Here is an 18,622-nt window from a genome sequence, read left to right as displayed (position 1 = left end):
GGAGGATTCTGACCTGATTCTGAGCAAGCTATGGTTATGGCCGTTCTAACCCACCTAGCTATGGTGGATTTAGTAACCTCCTTACCCTTTATGGGGCCTGAAAACAATACAAACATTGATGAGGACTTACGCCATGGGCCCGTGACAATTAAACAATCACCTCCTGACAGCCAAAGAATGAAAAACCAACTCGCCCTGAGATCTTGGATTCTCACAAAAAAACGGTAGAACTATTTCCTGGGATTTATGAAAACAGGAAACTACTTTCGGGAGAAAAGCTGGATCAGGCTTTATGATTATCCCTGTCTTCCAGGAATTTTGTGAAGGGTGGATTAACTGGGATGGCCTTTAATGCAGCCACCCACCTAGCTGAGGTTAGGGTCACCAATAGGACTGTTTTCGGGTTGAGTACCTTAATAGTGGCAGATTAAATTGGCTCAAAGGGATCCCGTGTAAGGGCATTCAGTACTAGATTCAAATCCCAGGGAGCTACTCTAGGGCCCCTTACCGGTCTGGACACAAAGGAAGCTTTGATAAATCTACATGGATGGTCAACGATTTTTGATCAAACCAAGTCCCCAAGGCAGCAACGTGAACCTTTAGTATACTGGTGTTACGCACATACCCGGACTGACTGGCGTGAGCATGATTAGTGATCCCACTGGACCATGAACCGAGGATTGCCTGGAGGGGCATAACTAAGTATCAACTCGGTCCGACCAAGGTCACACGGCGGCTCAGTCGACTCCGTGAACCAGGGAGGAACCGAGCAGAGGGACCAGGTGCTACTCCAGGTCAGACCCCGGTCACAGCTGTTGACCCACACTGGGGAATTCAGGAACAGGCAGGTTAGGCTGGCATACAGACAGGTGGATACTGGCAGGCACGGCTGGTATGCAGACAGGTGGATATTGGCAGGCACGGCTGGTATGCAGACAGGTGGGCACTGGCAGGCACGGCTGGCATGCAGGCACGGCTGGCATGCAGACAGATGGGCACTGGCAGGCACGGCTGGCATACAGACAGGCGGGTACTGGCAGGTAGGAACGCAGGCAGGATAGGGACCAGTCCAGACTGGGACACAGGAACGGAACCGCAGGTGCGGTAGACAAGCAGAGCAGAGCAAAACCCGCAGATGCGGTAGACAAGCAGAGCAGAGCAAAACCCGCAGATGCGGTAGACAAGCAAGGCAGAGCAAAACCCGCAGATGCGGTAGACAAGCAGAGCAGACCAAAACCCGCAGATGCGGTAGACAAGCAGAGCAGAGCAAAACCCGCAGATGCGGTGAACAAGGAGAACCAGATACACACAAGGTACTTACAATGAAGTAGCGAGTGTACACAAAACTCACAAACAGAAGTTCAGAGACAATGAGTTGGAGTTAGGTGCAGGTTCAGACACTGCAGGAAAAGGGAAGGTTCGGACATAGAGACAAACAGGTAATGGGCTAGGACACAGTTCAGACAGAAACTGAACCAGGAATTAGATACAGGAACGAGCCTGGGAACTCAGCCCCCAGGGTGGCGGAGACAAACTAGAAGTCACATATACAGGTAGCAGGCCTGGGTATACAGCCCCGAGGGGCGGAAACAGACAAGATACAGGACAGGACCTGGCAACTCAGTTGCACAGAACAAACTGAATGAAAGTGTTGCTCATGCATCTCCTACTGGGTGGAGGGGGTTTAAGTATCCAGTGACTCACAGCAATAGGCTGGGGATGCATTAGGACTGCGCACACTGTAGCTTTAAGAATCAGGAAGTAACAGCGCCACCGCCCTAAGCCAAAGTGTGCAGCCTGGCTTGATAGGTAAGATTGCGGTCTTGCATGGTGGGAGGTGCTAAGCCATGCAAGCACGCCGCCCGGGATGTTACAACTGGTAGACAGACATTTCTCTAAACCCTTCTGAAGAAACTCTAATACTTCTCTAAGGGGGACCTGCTGTTGTGTTGCTACACTCCAGATGGAAAATTCTAAGAATTTATCCCATATTTTAACATATTTTAAGGAGGTAACCTTTTTCCTAATTAAAAGGAGAGTGGAAACTAACCCCCCTGACTGATAATAATTCCCTCTCAATTCTAAGCCTTGAGATGTAGATCGCGAACCTGAGGGTGGAGGATTAGCCCCTGGGACAGAAGACTTGGACTATTTGCCAATATCAAGGCATCCGAGGACAACAAAATTCTCAGCCAAGTGAACCAAGCCCTTCTGGGCCAAAAGTGGGAGATCAGTTTGATCCTGGCTCCCTCTTCTCATATCTTCTTTAACACCAATGGAATTAGAGAAAAGGGTAGAAACACGTAGGCCAGATGAAAGTCCCACTTCTGTAAAGAGTATCCATCTCACTTGGGGATTCCCCTGGATTCAGGGAAAAACGTTTTTCTACTTGTTGATTCTGCCTTGTAGCAAACAAGTTGATTTCTGGAAGACCTTACAAGGCACAGATCTGAAGGTTCCCCTATTCAAAGTCCATTCCCCTTGGCTGAGTGCATGATCGCTTAGGCAGTCGGCTATGACATTTTCTGTCTCTTTTAGGTGGTGGGCAAAAAGGGAGGAAAGGTTCTGCTCTGCTAACCGGAAGTTCTTCATCACTTCGTCCATCAGAGGACCTGATCACGTCCCCCCTGATGATTTATGTAGGCCACCATTGTCTTGTTGTCGGACATGACAACCACATTTCTCCCTGAAATCCACTTCAGTGAAACCTGTAACGCTTTCCTTACTGCTGATAATTCCTTTAGATTTGATGAATTTTTCATCATTGTGATGCCTCATAGACCCTGAAAAATGGGACGTCTAGGTGGGCTCCACAACCTTCTGGACTTGCATCTGTGGTAATTACCACCAGTTCCTCAACTGTCCACGGAACTCCTCTCAGGAGAATCCTTTTGTCCCATAACCAGATTGGGGAGTCTCGAACTTCTGCAGATAACTGGATTTTTTGGTCTATATGATAGGTCATCACAGCCTGCATCGCCAGTATCTCCCATTGAAGGAGTCTCGTATAACTTTTGGCCCACTGAACTACTGGAATTGTGACAGTTAGTGAGCCTAATATGGACATTACTCCCCTTACCGAAATCTACTGGTTTGTCTGAACTTTCAGGATTTTATGCTTGATTTTCAAAACGTTATCCTGCGGGAGAAAACAACGTTGACAGGTTGAGTCCGGACAGATCCCTAGAAAAATCTTAACCTGTAGAGGTCTCCACTTCGACATGCCGTCGTTCACTATCCAACCCAGCTCTGACAAGATAGCTACGACCTGATTTTGCACAGTTTTCCTCCGAATCTCCTAAAATTAGGAAATTGTCCAAGTAAGGCACTCAAATTGTCTGTTTCTTCTTATGTAGGAAGACATTTCTGCTACAATCTTGTTGAAAACCCTGGGCGCTATGGAAACCATGAAGAGAAGGCATTGGTATGGCAGATGGAGCAAATTTGCTCCGCCTTACCGCTACCCTGAAGAATTTCTGATGGTTTAGATCGATCAGGACATGGTAATATGCATCCTAAGGCCACGGCCCCACTATCAGTATTTGGTCAGTATTTTTTCCCAGGAGTGGGAACCAAAACCAGGAGTAGGTGATAAATGCAGAATTGGTGACTTCTTTCTATTATACCTTTTCTCTGATTGTTTCTCACCTGGTTTTGGCTCCACTCCTGAGAAAAAATACTGACCGAATACTGACCAAATATTGATAGTGGGGCTGTGGCCTTAAGGTCTATCACTGACATAAAACAAAACGGGTATAATAACCTTTTGGTGGATTTCAGGGTTTCCATTTTGAATTTTGTAGTTTTTAAATGGAAATGTAAAACTTTTAGATTGATGATAGTTTTGTGAGAATCATCTGGCTTTTTTTCACCAAGAACAGATTGCTGTAAAATCCTGTTCTGATTTCTGATTCTGGTACTTTGATTAGTACCTGTTTTTCTAAAGGTTTCTGAACTTCTAACTCCAGCGACCTCTGGTCCTTTATTTCTACCAGTATTTCTGCCATTTTTTTGATGGGGTGGAGGGAAAAAATAGCCTGAGATCTTGGGAAAGAGTATCTATGACCCACCGGGAAGCTGGCAAAGAGGCCCACTGATTTGAAAAGAGCTATAGCCTTCCCCTCACCAAAACCTAGTGCCATGGTTGCATAGGTCTTCCTTTATTGAAGTTAGGCTTACTGACCAAGAATCCCCTGCCCCTGGGTTTTTCTTTTTCCAGGTGAGTCCGCCCCTTCCACTCATTCCTCTGATTTCTCCCAGAGCCCTGAAAGGATCTTTTGGATCTAATAATAATAATAATAGTAATAATAATAATAATGTTTATATTTATAAAATCTAGGAAAAAAGGAAGGGAAATACTTTTTTCTATCTGCTGCTTTGTCTAAAATTTCATCCATAGCAGAGCCGAACAAATATCCCCTGTGACAGAGAATACCAAAAAGCTTCACTGATACTGAAAATCCTCCAACCAGTTTTTAAGCCAAATCGCTCTGCAGGCAAAGTTAGAAAGGGCGCAGGAGCAGAAGGCCAACCTAATGCTATGCACAGATGCATCTGCCAGGAAATAAGCCACCTTTCGAATCTTATGTAGGGCTTCCAAGAGTTGATCTCTTGGACATCTATATTTCTTATTTGGGAGTCTAATTCCTGTAACCATTTACTTAGGAACTCAGTTGTACAATTAGCCAAAATACTGGGCTTAAAAGAACCAGCTGTTGCTTCCCATGCTCCCCTAAGAAAGGCGTCAGCTTTTTTATCCAAGCGGTCTTTTAGGGAACCTAGTGTAGATCATCAAAAGAGTGTGCCACATTTTTTGAGATATTAGCCACCGCCACATCAGTTTTTGGTGATTTCTCCCAAACATTTCACAAACCTTGCACTAATCTTCCTCCTTCTTAAGTGAGTCAGGAGCAGAGACCTTTTTAACAAGTTTCTTCCACTCTTTCTTAATGAGGGAAAGTAGATTCTTATGTACTGGAAATACTCAATGTCTATGCTCCTCTAACCCACTAAACTTAAGAGTCCTGGAAGGATAAGGGTTCTCTAGGAGATCCACTCTTATGGTAGATCTGATGACCTTAAGCTATTTTCCCATATTTTCAACCGGGAGGCATGGATGCCCATATTCATTATCAAAGGAGGATGACTCTGAAGAACAATCATCAATTAATTCCCTAGAATCTTCAAATAATTCCTCAGAACTGGATACCACAGGGATGTGGCGTTTACTTGCAGAGGAAGAGTGAGCGTTGATTTGCTGCATCTCTTTCCTTGATCAGTGGATTAATATCTCAGTACAGGGATGGAGACGCTTCAGCTACAGTTTTCTCAATACAGGAGTGACAGAACCTCTTAGTATACGAGTTGGGCAACCTTTCTTTACATAAGGCACATTCCCTGTTTTTACTCTTTGCTGTAGTCTTCTTAGGCTTATCCTAAGGAATATATCAATAACAACAAATTAATCTGTAAAGTACAATATGCCTATGCCTTGGAAACTACCGTGCAATGAAGTTTTGGGTCATATAAAGCATCACCACTGGGCATCCCTGGATAGTCCATACTTCCAATTCTGTAGGTGTGAATCCACAGAAAACTACCTCCCTTTTACATATGAGGCTAGAGGACCCTATTCCAATTGAAGATAGGCTCACCCCCTGACCTCCAATCAGCTGTATACTGGTCTCGTCTTCCGAACTCGGAAGTGGACTTTTTTTGCAGAGTGCACAGTCCTCCGCCACATCTGGCCTGGTCTTCACCCTGCTTAGCTGTGTGGGTGAATTTCTCTGCCCTTGAAACGCTGTCACCTCAGAATACGCACGTGCCTGCGTGATACATCACTTCCGGACCAGACTTTCGAACTCGGAAGTGGCCTGCCGGTAGTAGAGCGGCGTCTGCTCCCCATTCCAGTATTTGCCCGGAATAACAGGGAATGACAGCAGACCCCATCAGAGGACCCAGGGGATCGTCGACTGCATATACCAGGGACACCTTCTGCAACTCCTGAAGAAATTTCTCCAAGTATCTCCAACTTCACCCAGCAGGGCTATAGATCTCCTCTCACAGGAACAAGAAACCACACTAAAGCGTATGGAGATGTTCCGCCTTTTTATTCTGTAGGTTTCCTGTTCCTGGGAGCGGATACTCTCTCTCTCTCCGTAAGGTGCTGTGAGGGTGTAGGGAAAATTCTGCAACATAAAAAACTCAGCAAATACTAATCAAGGGAACATAGCTGAGTGATTTCTTCACCAGAAACCTTGGTATTCCAGCCATAGAGCTCTATTTTTGGGTGTTTGTGATAATACTATAAACCTAGAGATTTGGATGTTTTATAATGACCATATTCAGTAGTAGATTTGATCATTTTCACTGTGGCCCATCTCACGAATGTTCGGTCAAACTTTTAAATGTTGTGAAGGAATATTAGGGATAAGAATTACCGTAGATTCATTTTATGCAAAAATCTTTTCCAATTAAAAATATTTTAGGTAAGTAGCTATAGTCCATATTTTAAGTGGATATACTTGTATGTGAGGAAAATTTTCAGGAGATCATCCTTATTTAATTTCCTTCCAGTTCACACTCTGTTTTTGTGGCATTTTTTTTTCCACGCGGAAAAAAAACCCTCAGCGTTTTACACTACCAGTACGTGATACGTTTTATTTCAAATCTGCAGCATGTCAATTCTTTTAGAGTTTTTGCAGTGTTTTTATCCATTCAAATGAAAGGGAAAAATGCAAGTAAAAGCCATAAAAAAGTGTAAACAACTTACATATTTTATGCAGCATTTTTCCTAACAAGACTTGCAGGAGATTTTTCTAATCCAAAAAGCCAAAACGTATGCACATAACATTCCTAGCACATTCTTAGGGTATTAGGGATGTCTAGCTTGATGCTTTCATAATGGCAGGAATGTGACTGGATACAATGGATTGCTGCAACTCTTGCTCCTATTGAAGTGTCCAGACTTCCAAATAAATCACACAGAATTACAATGTTGGAGATTTTTTTTGTCTTAAGCCAGTTAATATTTTAATGCTATAATTAAACATATTAAGACCACATGTTAGTGAATGTTAAAGGGGTGGCGTGAAACCAAATTTAAAATTTCATCCTAAATGTCTATTTAATTTACTAATCTAAATCCCTTTCCTAATACACTTAAATTAAACATTCCCTACCATTCCCTCTCTACATCCAAGATATAATTTGTGACTTTCCTACGCGTTTCAGACTGTGACTCAGACTCTCAAAGGAGACATCATCTGAATGGAAAAAAAATAAGCAGGAAGAAGGAGTAGAGAGGGAGCAGTAGGGAATTTTTAAAATAAAGTATATAAGAAAAGTTATTAGATTTTTAAAATAGATAGACATTTAGGTTGACTTTTTGGCCACCCCTTCAAATTTACTGTTCAGTGCTATAAAATCTAGTTTCTTAATCTGTTTTTTTAATTAGAATTGTAAACAACAATTATTAGAATTATAAACAACAATTAAGAAAAGGTCCAGTGGTGAGTAGGGACAACATTCTTTGCATAGATAATTTGCTATTCAAACATTGACTTTTAGTGTCTTACTTATGGTGGATGTAAGAGGCACCATTTACAACCTGATCTTAACAATTTAAGAGACCATAATCTATCCAAGCTAATGCAATGCTTTATTATCACGTGCAGCGGTCATACTGTGGCTTTAAACCACGGCAGCTCTGTACCGCAGTGACCTTTCCACTGTTTCCCTGCACAGTCACTAAAGCTTCCAGGGAAGCAGCTGTTTCACCTGCAAAACTGTACGGCTGATCATTATGGTAAGAACTGATTGTGCAAGGAAACAATACAAAGACAGCAGGGCTAAAAGCTGCAGCATGACCACTGCATGTAAACTAAGGCTCAATATCAGATCATTGGGGATTCAAACCCACCACTCCCACCGCTGACACCTAGCGCTGGCAAAAGTTCTGATTATACAGAGCTAGAACACAATAGCGCCATTCACCGTTTAGTGGCCACTCTTGGGTACTGCTTCTATTCACTTAAAGGGAATAATCTGTCAGCAGGCTTCCTAAGCCATCTATATGGGCATGTAGGTAATAGAAAGTGGTATAAAATGATACATTGATATTTGCGATCTGATGTCTTATTCTAGACAGAGCAGTCCACATTTTTCTTAAGTAAATGAGCTGTTAAGATCTATGGCAGGACACAGAATCGGCGCCAGAGCTTATTTTAAATGAAAGGGGGCGTTAACAGTCAAGACATATAGATAAGGAGAGAAGGCTGTCAGTCATTACAAGGTTCAACATTGGTAATGGCCCTTTTCCTTTAAAATAAACTCTGGACGCAGATACTCAGGGAGATCTATGTCTGGCCCATGGATCTTAAAAGCTGATTTACATATTAAGAAAAACATGGATTGTTAAGGAATAAAACATTGGATTGCAGATATCAAAGGAGAATTTTTTTCAACTTTCTATGACCAATATACTCATGTACACGGCTTAGTAGTGTTGATCCTACTGACAGATTCCCTTTAATACTACCCAGTGTCAAGAGCTATGGTCTTCGGCCCCATACATTGTGTACTTCTGGTGGACGCTGCCATGGCCGGCCTTAGCTATGTGCAACCTGTGTGATCGCTTGCCAGAGAGTGAGGGGAGGGTGCCTGCACGGCACTGAGGAGTCTCTTGTTCCTCTCACCTGGTCTCAGTGCACATGCGCAGACACCCGAGACATAAATAAAGCCAGCACTGATTGGCAGAACATTGGCCCATCAATGCTGGCTTTGCTTTCTGCAGAGCCCTTGAGCTCTGCTAGTTTAGGCGGCCAGAAGCCTCAGTCAGGGAACATGTGCTGTACCTGAAGTTACAGGGGGCATAGGGGCAGCAACAGATTGGGGACACCCTCAGAAGGAGAAGATGGGTGGAACATAATGCATAGGGGCGTGGCTCAGCTGGAGCCAGCAGAGTCTCAAGCAGAAATGGCCATAGCCTGCAGGACTTCTGCCATCAGCCAAGAAGCAGAAGTCTATGGAAGAAAGCAGATAAGTATGCTATATGCCCACGATGCAGAAATGCTCCGGATTTTTTCCTGAGCGTTTCTGCATCTCCCTGGCAGAAAAAACGCATGCGGATTGTACATGCGGATTGTACATGCGGATTGTACATGCGTTTTTCCTGCCAGGGACATGCGGATGTGAAGCGTTCTTCACATAAATTTCCACATGCGGGTTGACAAGCGCTTTCCAAGCAATTTTAGCATCACTTGGAAAGTGCTTGACAACTTGGTCACACTATATAAATCCATGCAAACAGCATGGATTTATATACTGTGACCGAAAGAATGGTAAAAAGTAAAAAATAAATCTATACTTACCTTCTGATGGCCCCCGGAGTCTTTATCCGATGCGTCCTGGCGTTTGGCCGCAGCTCGCGGTAGACTTTCAGACCATCGCGAGTTGCCGGCAAGCCAGGACGTATCGGATAAAGACACCGGGGTCCATCAGAAGGTATATTTTTTATGTTATTCTTTATTTAACAGGTACTATGGTACCCGGGTCCAGAGGAGAGTCTCCTCTTCTCCAAACCCGGGTACCATCCGCACATTGAAACTCATGGAATGCGCATTTACATATACAGTGATGCGGATTCCATGCATTCCAATGCAAGTCAATGGCGGCGAAAACGCCGCGCTTCCGCAAAATAATTGGTAGTGCTGCGGATTTTTCCGCAATGATAATACGCAGCCGAAATTTCCGCAGCATGTGCACAGCACAAGGGGATTATCATTGGGAAACATGGGAGACCTTCTACCAAGCGTTTTTGCGGAATTGCCGCTGCGGAAACGCTTAAAAAAACCATAGTGGGCACACAGCCTTACACCAGAAAACTACATTTCTGGTGGAGCACAGCAGTGTCAAGATACAACTTAATCACTAAGATGCACACGCTTCTTATGAGGTTGCTCCACTACTTTTACTGATCGGTGGGGTTCCGACCCCTAGCACCCCCACTGATCAGCTGTTCGCAGTGCCGGTGGAGGCTGGTTTGTTGGCAGTTGTGGATCAGAACAGCAAGGCTCCATCAACTCTATAATGACTGCTGCCAGGTACTCCATTTAGAAAGAGTAGGGGTGAATCCGCAGTGCTCGACCATGGTCACTACATATATGATGGAGTAGTGCTGCTCTGCTCCTCAACTGTCAACATCCGGTCACCGCCAGTACTGAGAACAGCTGCTCAGTGGGGGTGCTAGGGGTCGGAACCCCACCGATCAGTAATAGTGGAGTAACCTCATAAGAAGCGTGTGCATCTTAGTGATTACGTCCATAGAGTGGAGATGCCAGGTGTCAGAACCCCACTGATCTGATATCATTAGGATAGATCATCAATGTAAAAGTAGTGGCCATGGACGCTGCAATAGATATAATCTGTTTGGCGGTGTGGTGGACCCCACTGATCTGATGTTTACGACCTATCCTAAGGATGGGTCATCGATATCTAGTACCAGAAAATCCCTTCATCTATAATCTGTTGGCACCCTCCCTTCCCTATTTGGTATTTTGCCATACAGTATCCAAGTGACCTTAAGGGGTCTTTCACACGTCTGTGTTTTGAATACGAGTCCATTTCCACATGTACTGGAGACACTGTCACACGTAGACCCATTGAAATTAATGGGTCTGTGCACATGTCAGTGTGTTTTCACGGACCGTGTGACATCCATGTGTCATCTATGTGAAACGTACCGCCGCCCGGGAATCAGCGGTACAGTTTGCGCTATTCCCAAGCGTCAGGTGCTGCAGGCATCTGTCATCATTGTCCCCAGCCGGCGCTGAGATCAGCGTGACCAAGGGACAATGTTGAGAGTTATATTCTGCCCCCGCTGTGTCCAGCAAGTGTAAAATAAGAATAAAATAAAAAACATACTCACCTTTACACCTAATTCCCTGAAGCCATTGTCCCCTGAAATAAAAATAAAATAAAAAACAACCATAACACTCATCTGTCCAACATATTGTCCCTCGCTGTAATCCATCTGACCGACAATTCTGCATCAGAGTCTGCGGTGGCTTGAGGTGACTGCACACACTGAGAAGCAGAGGAGAATGACTCGCTGCAGCGAGCGGGCCTCTGAACTGTGCTGAGCTCACTGAGTGACAGGACATCGCTCGGTGAGCTCAGCGCAGGTTAGGGGTCCGCTCGCTGGATCGACTCATTCTCCTCAGCTCCTCAGCATGTGCGGTCAGATGGATTACAGCGTGGGACACTTATTTCATCTTCGGACAGGTGAGTATAAGGATTTTTTTATTTTATTCTTATTTTTACAGGTTTTGGAGACAGCGGGAGCAGAATACTACTCTCAACATTGTCCTCTGCTGGCGCCGATCACAGCGCTGGCAGGGGACAATGATGAGGGCAGTGTTCAGCACTCGGCGCTTGGGAACAGCACTAACTGTACCGCTAATTCCCAGGCACCGGACACAGATATCTCCGTTACTGTTTTCTTTTTTTTATCTAGAGCAGAACTGGGCAAACTGCAGCCCGAGGGCCACACCCGGCCCTCTGGCTGTTCCAGTCCGGCCCGCGGACCGCTCCATGCCCGGTGTCGCCACTATCCGCATCCTCAAGAGGGGCTATGTCGGGGCTCATACGGTATGTAGGGGGGCTATGTGGGGTCTCATACTGTATGTATGGGGCTGTGTGTGGACTCTTATGGCATATAGGTGGCTGTGTGCAAGTTCATACAATATATAGGGGATGTCAGCATCCTTAATTCTGCTCAATATTAAGTGATACAATTATATTAATATAAAATAATTAATATGTTAATATTAATATTGAGCAGAATTAATTTCCCTCCAATGGTTTGGCCTCCACAACAGTCACGGCCTCTCATGTGGCCCCTCAGGAAAATTAATTGCCCACCCCTGATCTAGAGTATGTTACAGAATACAAGGATTCATTATGTCTAATCTTTTGTTTCAAAGGAAGATAAGCTGAGTGCGGTGGTGCAAAGTGGCAGAGAGCGGTAGCAATGACTGAGCTGCTGTCCGGTTACGCTCCTTTTATTCTTTAACAAAAGTAATCGAAACACGACATACACATCCGATTGTTGGACAGTTCAATACAGCAGGATGAACCAATGTTAGTCTAAAGAGTGTGGTCAACTTTAGAAAAGACAGTTTGTATTAAGTAAAGAAAATCATGGGCTCCTAAAGAATACTGATGCCAGTGCCAAAAGAAGGCTAGCCATTTGGTCCAACCCCATTCAAGAGCTTATGTAGCATAAATCGCTGAAATAGAACACACAATGCATTGCAGCTGAGGGTGTATGGCACTGTGTAGCCAGATCAGTCAGTCAGTATAACCTTTCCTGGCAGCGGTATCTCCTAATCACATTAGCTTCTTTCAGAAGAGCCCTATCAACACGACTAAATATGTTCTGGATTGGTTTGAGGAACATGATAAAGAGTTCAAAGTGTTGACTTGGCCTTTAAAATTCCCCAGGTCTCAATCCGATGGAGCATCTGTGGGATGTGTTGGAAAAGAAGTTCAATCCAAATATACACCATCTCTTAACATACAGGACTTTAAGGTTCTGCTACTAATATCCTAGTTTTAGGTCAGACAGTCCATGCATTGACAGGTCAGAGGTATTTTGGTAGCGTGATTGGAATCTACACAATACTAGAAAACTGGTTTTAATGCTATAGTTGATATTATATATTATACACACACACTATTTATGTATAGCCACACTCCAAAGTGCACAAAAAAGTGGTGGTACTTTATTGACCCATCTCAAATACGATATTTCGACTCCCGCAAAAAATATACAGTTTTTTTCAAGTATGGCTTTTTCTTTAAAAATATGGTACAGTAAAAAACGGGAAGTATACCTCATGAATATCGCAGGTTTATAAACACCTTTTTTTTATAGCTATGAAGATAAATAAATTGCATACTGACCTCCTCCATTCTGGTAACAGATATAGGGAAATCTCCATACATTGCCCAAGTCCACTGCATAACCAATGACCGATAGGAGAAAGTCTATTTTTTTGCTCCAAGTCTCTCGCTCGCCTAGCTCTGTCTGCAGATGCTGAACTTCTGCTCTGCAAGATGGAATCACAGTGAGTGTAGGGGCTGAACCGTCATCTAGTCCATTCCTGGTTCCATTACATGGGGCATCAGGACTCTGAACTGCTAAGTATTTATTAGATACATGATCAGACTCAGCCCTCTCTCCGGGACTGGGGTGCACTTTATTAAGTTCTTCAGAAAGACGTAGAGATGGTTTGCAGTTCCGTAGAAGTTGGCCATCTTTTTTGCATTCTGACCGGGCTCTGCATGTCAGGGGCTCCTTTTCAGAACCCAAGGATGGGCTCTCAGTACAAGCTGCTTTTCTTTCCATCCTCTTGGTTCTGTACAAATTTAGATGAATCCCATTGGCACTTTGTAGGAATTATGAAGACTTCAGCGATGACAGTTGCCGATGAGTGTATAATCTTCCAGTGGTGGTCCTGAAACCATAGAAACCACGAGAGTAAAAACACAAAACTAAATAAATAAGAGACCAAATTAATATGCTACATAAAACTGGTCTTCTAATCCACCAGAGTATTTGGCTACAGGGTAAGGGGAGCACTCTGAATATTTTGCCAGAGGTGAAGGAAAGCTGAGCTTTATTATTAGCATTGTTTATTTGCCTAGCACTTTCATCACCTCTGCAGTGAAAGAAAAAAAAATCCCAAAACATAAAATTGTAGATATTGAGGGTGATGAAAGAACGTTCATGTCTGTGGGAAATGTGGCCTAACACAAGACCAGAACTTCCATGCAGACATTCCAATAAAGAGGTTTTCATATCCCCAAGTGGAAAAATAAGTGAAAAATTCATGAAGTGATCATAAAATATTTAAAAATGTTTTTTTCTCCTAAGATCCCCCAAAAAATGTGGATATAAAAGGAGTGAATGGTATAAGATTACATAAAAACCCCAACATAAACTCACATGTTAAAATATCCCACTATTCCAAAAGTTCATTGGTCTTTAGTTGCAGCAGTGACATCTACATGAGTGCATACAGCAGGTGAAATAAGTATTGAACACTTCTCCAATTTCCTAAGTAAATATATTTCTAAAGGTGTTCTTGACATGAAATGCTCACCAGATGTCGGTAACAACCCATCCAATCCACACAGGCAAAGAAATCAAACCATAGATGTCCATAAATTAAGTTATGTGTAATAATGAGAAATGACACAGGGAAAAAGTATTGAACACATGAAGAAAGAGGTGCAAAAGGTCATGGAAAGTCATGACATCAGCTGAAATCTAGCAGTAATTAGAAAGCAATCCTGCACTTAGTGAAAAACTGGTTCAATTGATGGCCTATAAAAAGATCTCTCATTACCAAGGTGCCACACAAGAAATGTCATGATAGGTAAATCCAGTGAGCTGCCTCAATACCTTCGCAACCTTATTGTTGCAAAATATACTGATGGAATTGGAAAGAACATAATTTCACCATAAACCGGCCACAACCAGGTGCTCCCTTCAAGAGTTCAGGCAGAGAAGTGATAAGAATTATCAGAACAGTTGTTCAAGAGCCAAGGACCACCTGTGGAGAGCTACAGAAAGACCTGGAATCAGCAGGTACAATTGTTTCAAAGAAAATAATAAGTCATGCACTCAACCTCCATGGCATATATGCACACTCACCACACAAGACTCCATTGCTGAACATAAAGCATGTTCAAGTGCGTTTAAAGTTTACTCAACAACATTTAGATAATGTTAGACAAGCCTGTGAAATACTGGGAGAATATAGACTGGTCAGAAGAGAGCAAAATTAAACACTTTAGATACCATAATGCACACCACGTTAAAACACCATACCAACAGTGAAGTTTGGAGGTGGGAACATCATGGTGTGGGGCTGTTTTCAGCATACGGCTCTGGTAAACTTCATATAATTGAAGGAAGGATGAATGGACAAATGTACAGAGATATTTTTGATAAAAATCTGCTCCAATCTACCAGGATGATGAACATGAAATGGGGTTGGACATTTCAGCAAGACAATGATCCCAAACACACAGCGCCAAGGAAACTCTCAACTGGTTTCAAAGAAGGAAAATAAAGCTGCCAGAATGGCCTCGCCAATCACCTGACCTGAATCCAATAGAAAGTTTATGGAAGGAACTAAAGTTCAGAGTTCATAGAAGAAGCCAATGGGACCTTCAGGATTTGAATAGTGTTTGTGTGCAAGAATGGGCCAAAATCACACCTGAGCAATGCATGTGACTAGTTTCTCCATACTGGAGGCGTCTTGAAGCTGTCATCACCAACAGACTTTTGTACGAAGTATTATTAAAATTTCAGTAAGCATGTTCAATACTTTTTCCCCGTGTCATTTCTCATTATTACTCATAATTTATGGACATCTATGGTTTGATTTCTTTGCTTGTGTGGATAGGATGTTACCAACATCTGGAGAGAACTTCATGTCAACAGCACATTTAGAAATATATTTACTTAGAAAATTGGTGAAATGTTCAATAATTAATTAATTCGCTGTAGATATCCATGTAACAGCTGCAGCCATCAAGCCAGCAGGATATGACAATCTTGAGCAGTACAGCATCAAGCAAGGTTCTTTTGTCATTTTATTTCTTTTCCACCTCAAATACATTTTTCGGATTGCCTATGCGTTTTTGAGCATGCAACGAGTGACCTCTGTCAAAAGCCGACTTTTAAGCAATATCAATGTATCTACTATATGGTCTGTAATATCATACCTCTAAGAATTGGCTATGTATATTTCTCTGGTGAAGGGGAATATAAACACATTATCTTCTATAAACTTACACCTACCGGTATATTTTTAACCAAAATTATTCAACCCCCATTGCAAATTATAGTTACAAACAAAATTTACAATTTTTTGCGCTTGCTTTAAACCAAACAAAAACAACTTTAATACAATTAAGGCTATGTTCACACAGTTTCTTGGAGGTATTTAATAACTCGTTTTTCAAATGGATATTGCTTCAGGAAGCACATTTTTGGAGTTTTTGAAGAATATTGAAAGCTGTTTTTTTTTTTTTTTTTGCAGTATTCTTTGTAACCTTTTGATTTGAGTCTAGTGTAAATATGTTTCTTTCAGTATTCGCTTCAAAAGAAGTCATATCCATTCTTTTTTCACACCAGGCAAAATATTTTTAAAAACTCTTTCAGAAAAAAAAGAAAAAGCTCAAAAAACTCCTCACATGAACATTAAAGTAAATGTCCCATAGATATTAATTGCAAACGTTTTTCAAGTGTTTTTAAAGTAGTTTTTGAGGAGGTTTTTGGCATGGATACACTCAAAAAACTTTGTGTAAACATAGCTGCATATAACAAGTGGTTTCTCCAAAAAACAACATAAAATTCCATTATTGACTATTGCAGTCTTAGAAATATTCAACCCCTTCACTACAAATGTTAGCTCATTGTAGCACCGGCGTCTCTGCCCTCTGCCTCCCTCCTCTGGCAGAGACGTCGACTCACTCACTGCCACGACCCCCGTCCTGCATGTTCCGCTCCTCCTTCCTCTTCTGCTCTGCTGCCGCCCAGGGGAACGCGCATGGTGCGCAGATCCCCGGACACTATTCCATCCTAAAGTGTCCCCAGGCAATGGCTGGAAGACACTTATTATTTAAAGCACCTCCACTTGATGGGAGGTGCATGTGCAAAGTTGTTTGTCTGTTTCCCTAACACACTTGCTAGTTCTCAGGTCTTAGTGTTTGTATCCAGTATACCTGCCTATCGGCCGTGCCAGCCTGCCTGTCTATCAGCCATGCCAGCCTGCCTATCAGCTGTGCCAGCCTGGCTGTCAATCAGTCATTCCAGCCTGCCTGTCTTATCAGCCGTGCCAGCCTGCCTATCAGCCTTGCCTGCCAATTAGTCGAACCTGTCTGCCTGTCTGTCAGTTGTGCCTGCCTGCCAGCATACCAGCTGTGCCAGCCTGACTGTATACCAGCCATGTCAGCCTGCCTATCAGCTGTGCCTGCATGTATTCCAGCCATGCCAGCCTGCCTGTCTATCAGCCTTGCCAGTCAGCACCAGCCTGCCTGTGTTTTGCCAGTCTAACCATTTCTGGCCGCTCCTGCCTCCTGTCCCTTTGGGGGTCAGCTGCCATCCACCCGAGGTCAGTCCCGGAGTAGCACTTGGTTCCGCCTCTCTCATCAGCCGGTATTGTCAGCCGCTGTGCATCTGAGGTCAGACTTGGTGAGGGTCCTAGTTACACCCCTTCGGGCTCTCCTCGGATCACGGCACAGTGGTTTCACCACTCAGCCCATTACATATTGGTAATGGCCTCCAGTTGAGTTTATGTGCAAAAACTGTAATAGTGACTCTAAAATATCTTCTGTAACCAAGCCTAGGTATGCTTGGGATCATTGCTCTATTGGAAGGTCCTGTGATGCTTCACCTTCCTCACAGAAGGCATGATGTTTTCTCTTAGGATTTTCTGATTCTTGACTGAATCCACCTTAGACTGCAGTCAGACACCTGTATGTTCTCTCATGTGAGATGATCAGGCCGATTATGCTAATGACACTTGGCTCAAACTTTGTCAGAGTTTCAGCTGAGTGTCATCTTAGTGTGATCCAATTTTCGTGCATGCAAAAATCGAAGCACAGGTGTGGAGAAGACGGAGAACTTATTTTATCTATCTTCTCCGTTGTCTGAGTCTGCGGATGTCGGACTGCACTGGGATGACATCCGAGTGCAGTCTGATGTTACACACCAACCCATAGATTTGTATTGCTGCGCATGGTCCGATTATCGGATGCACTTACAGCAAGCTGCAATTTTTTTCTCATGCCGAATCAGCAGGAGGAAAAAAATAATAGCAGATCTGCACTGCCCCATAGTATAACATTGGGCAGAGTGCTATCTGATAAAACATCACCACCATGTTATATGCTTGTGTGAGCGAGCCCTTACTGTCCACAAGCTGCAGGTTTCTAGTCCCAGAGAAAGAACAACTGATCCAGACAATGCTTAACTGTAAGCATCACCAAGCCATCCCCTTGCTTGACTGTAGGCAGGGTGTTCTTTGCAGCATATGCTTAGTTTTTCCTCCTCCAAACATACAGATGATCCATAGGTCTGAAAATGTCTAATTTTGTTTAATTGCTGTAGATAACAGAATCCAAAATCTTCTGTGGCTCGATTATATGTTTTTTAGCATATTGGAGCAGACTTTTCTAGTCTTTCTGGGTAAGTACCGTTATATAGCAAGGAGTTTTGGCATAGAGACCTTCTGCGTGTATTATGCGCCTTACAAACTGAAATTGCATTGTTCTATTAGTTGTGTTGAGCTATTTCAAACTTGTTCTTGTTTGGTTTATTACAAAGTAGCAGAAAGTTTGTACATTTTGCTAAAGAAAGCCTGACTTGCAATGGGGATTGAATAAGATTGATTGCAATGGTAATTATTTAAACTTAAATTCACGAGACAGTCCTTTTAAAAAGGGAACCCATTTTTCTCCACACTGCTTGTAAGTTATTCTTAATAACATTTTGCTTATTGAAGCAAACAAATGTTACATTTTATCACAGATGATGTAATTG

The 18,622-nt window shown here is 43.1% G+C and overlaps 1 protein-coding gene across 1 annotated transcript in view; it reads right to left on the bottom strand.

Moving 5' to 3' along the window:
• SLC6A4 (solute carrier family 6 member 4) overlaps positions 1 to 18,622 on the bottom strand; it is a 180,158-nt gene that overhangs the window by 110,230 nt on the left and 51,306 nt on the right. Inside the window, exon 2 of the mRNA XM_073667966.1 lies at positions 12,967 to 13,520. Coding sequence (XP_073524067.1) covers positions 12,967 to 13,411 — 445 coding nt within the window. The 5' untranslated portion in view covers positions 13,412 to 13,520. The remainder of the gene's footprint in view (positions 1 to 12,966; positions 13,521 to 18,622) is intronic.

This window comes from Phyllobates terribilis, unplaced genomic scaffold (genome assembly GCF_046119375.1).
Source record: "Phyllobates terribilis strain yellow unplaced genomic scaffold, ASM4611937v1 Scaffold_2__4_contigs__length_985480577, whole genome shotgun sequence".
NCBI classification, from domain to species: domain Eukaryota; kingdom Metazoa; phylum Chordata; class Amphibia; order Anura; family Dendrobatidae; genus Phyllobates; species Phyllobates terribilis.
Note: the sequence above shows the minus strand (reverse complement) of the source record. Positions and strands in the feature narration are given on the sequence as shown.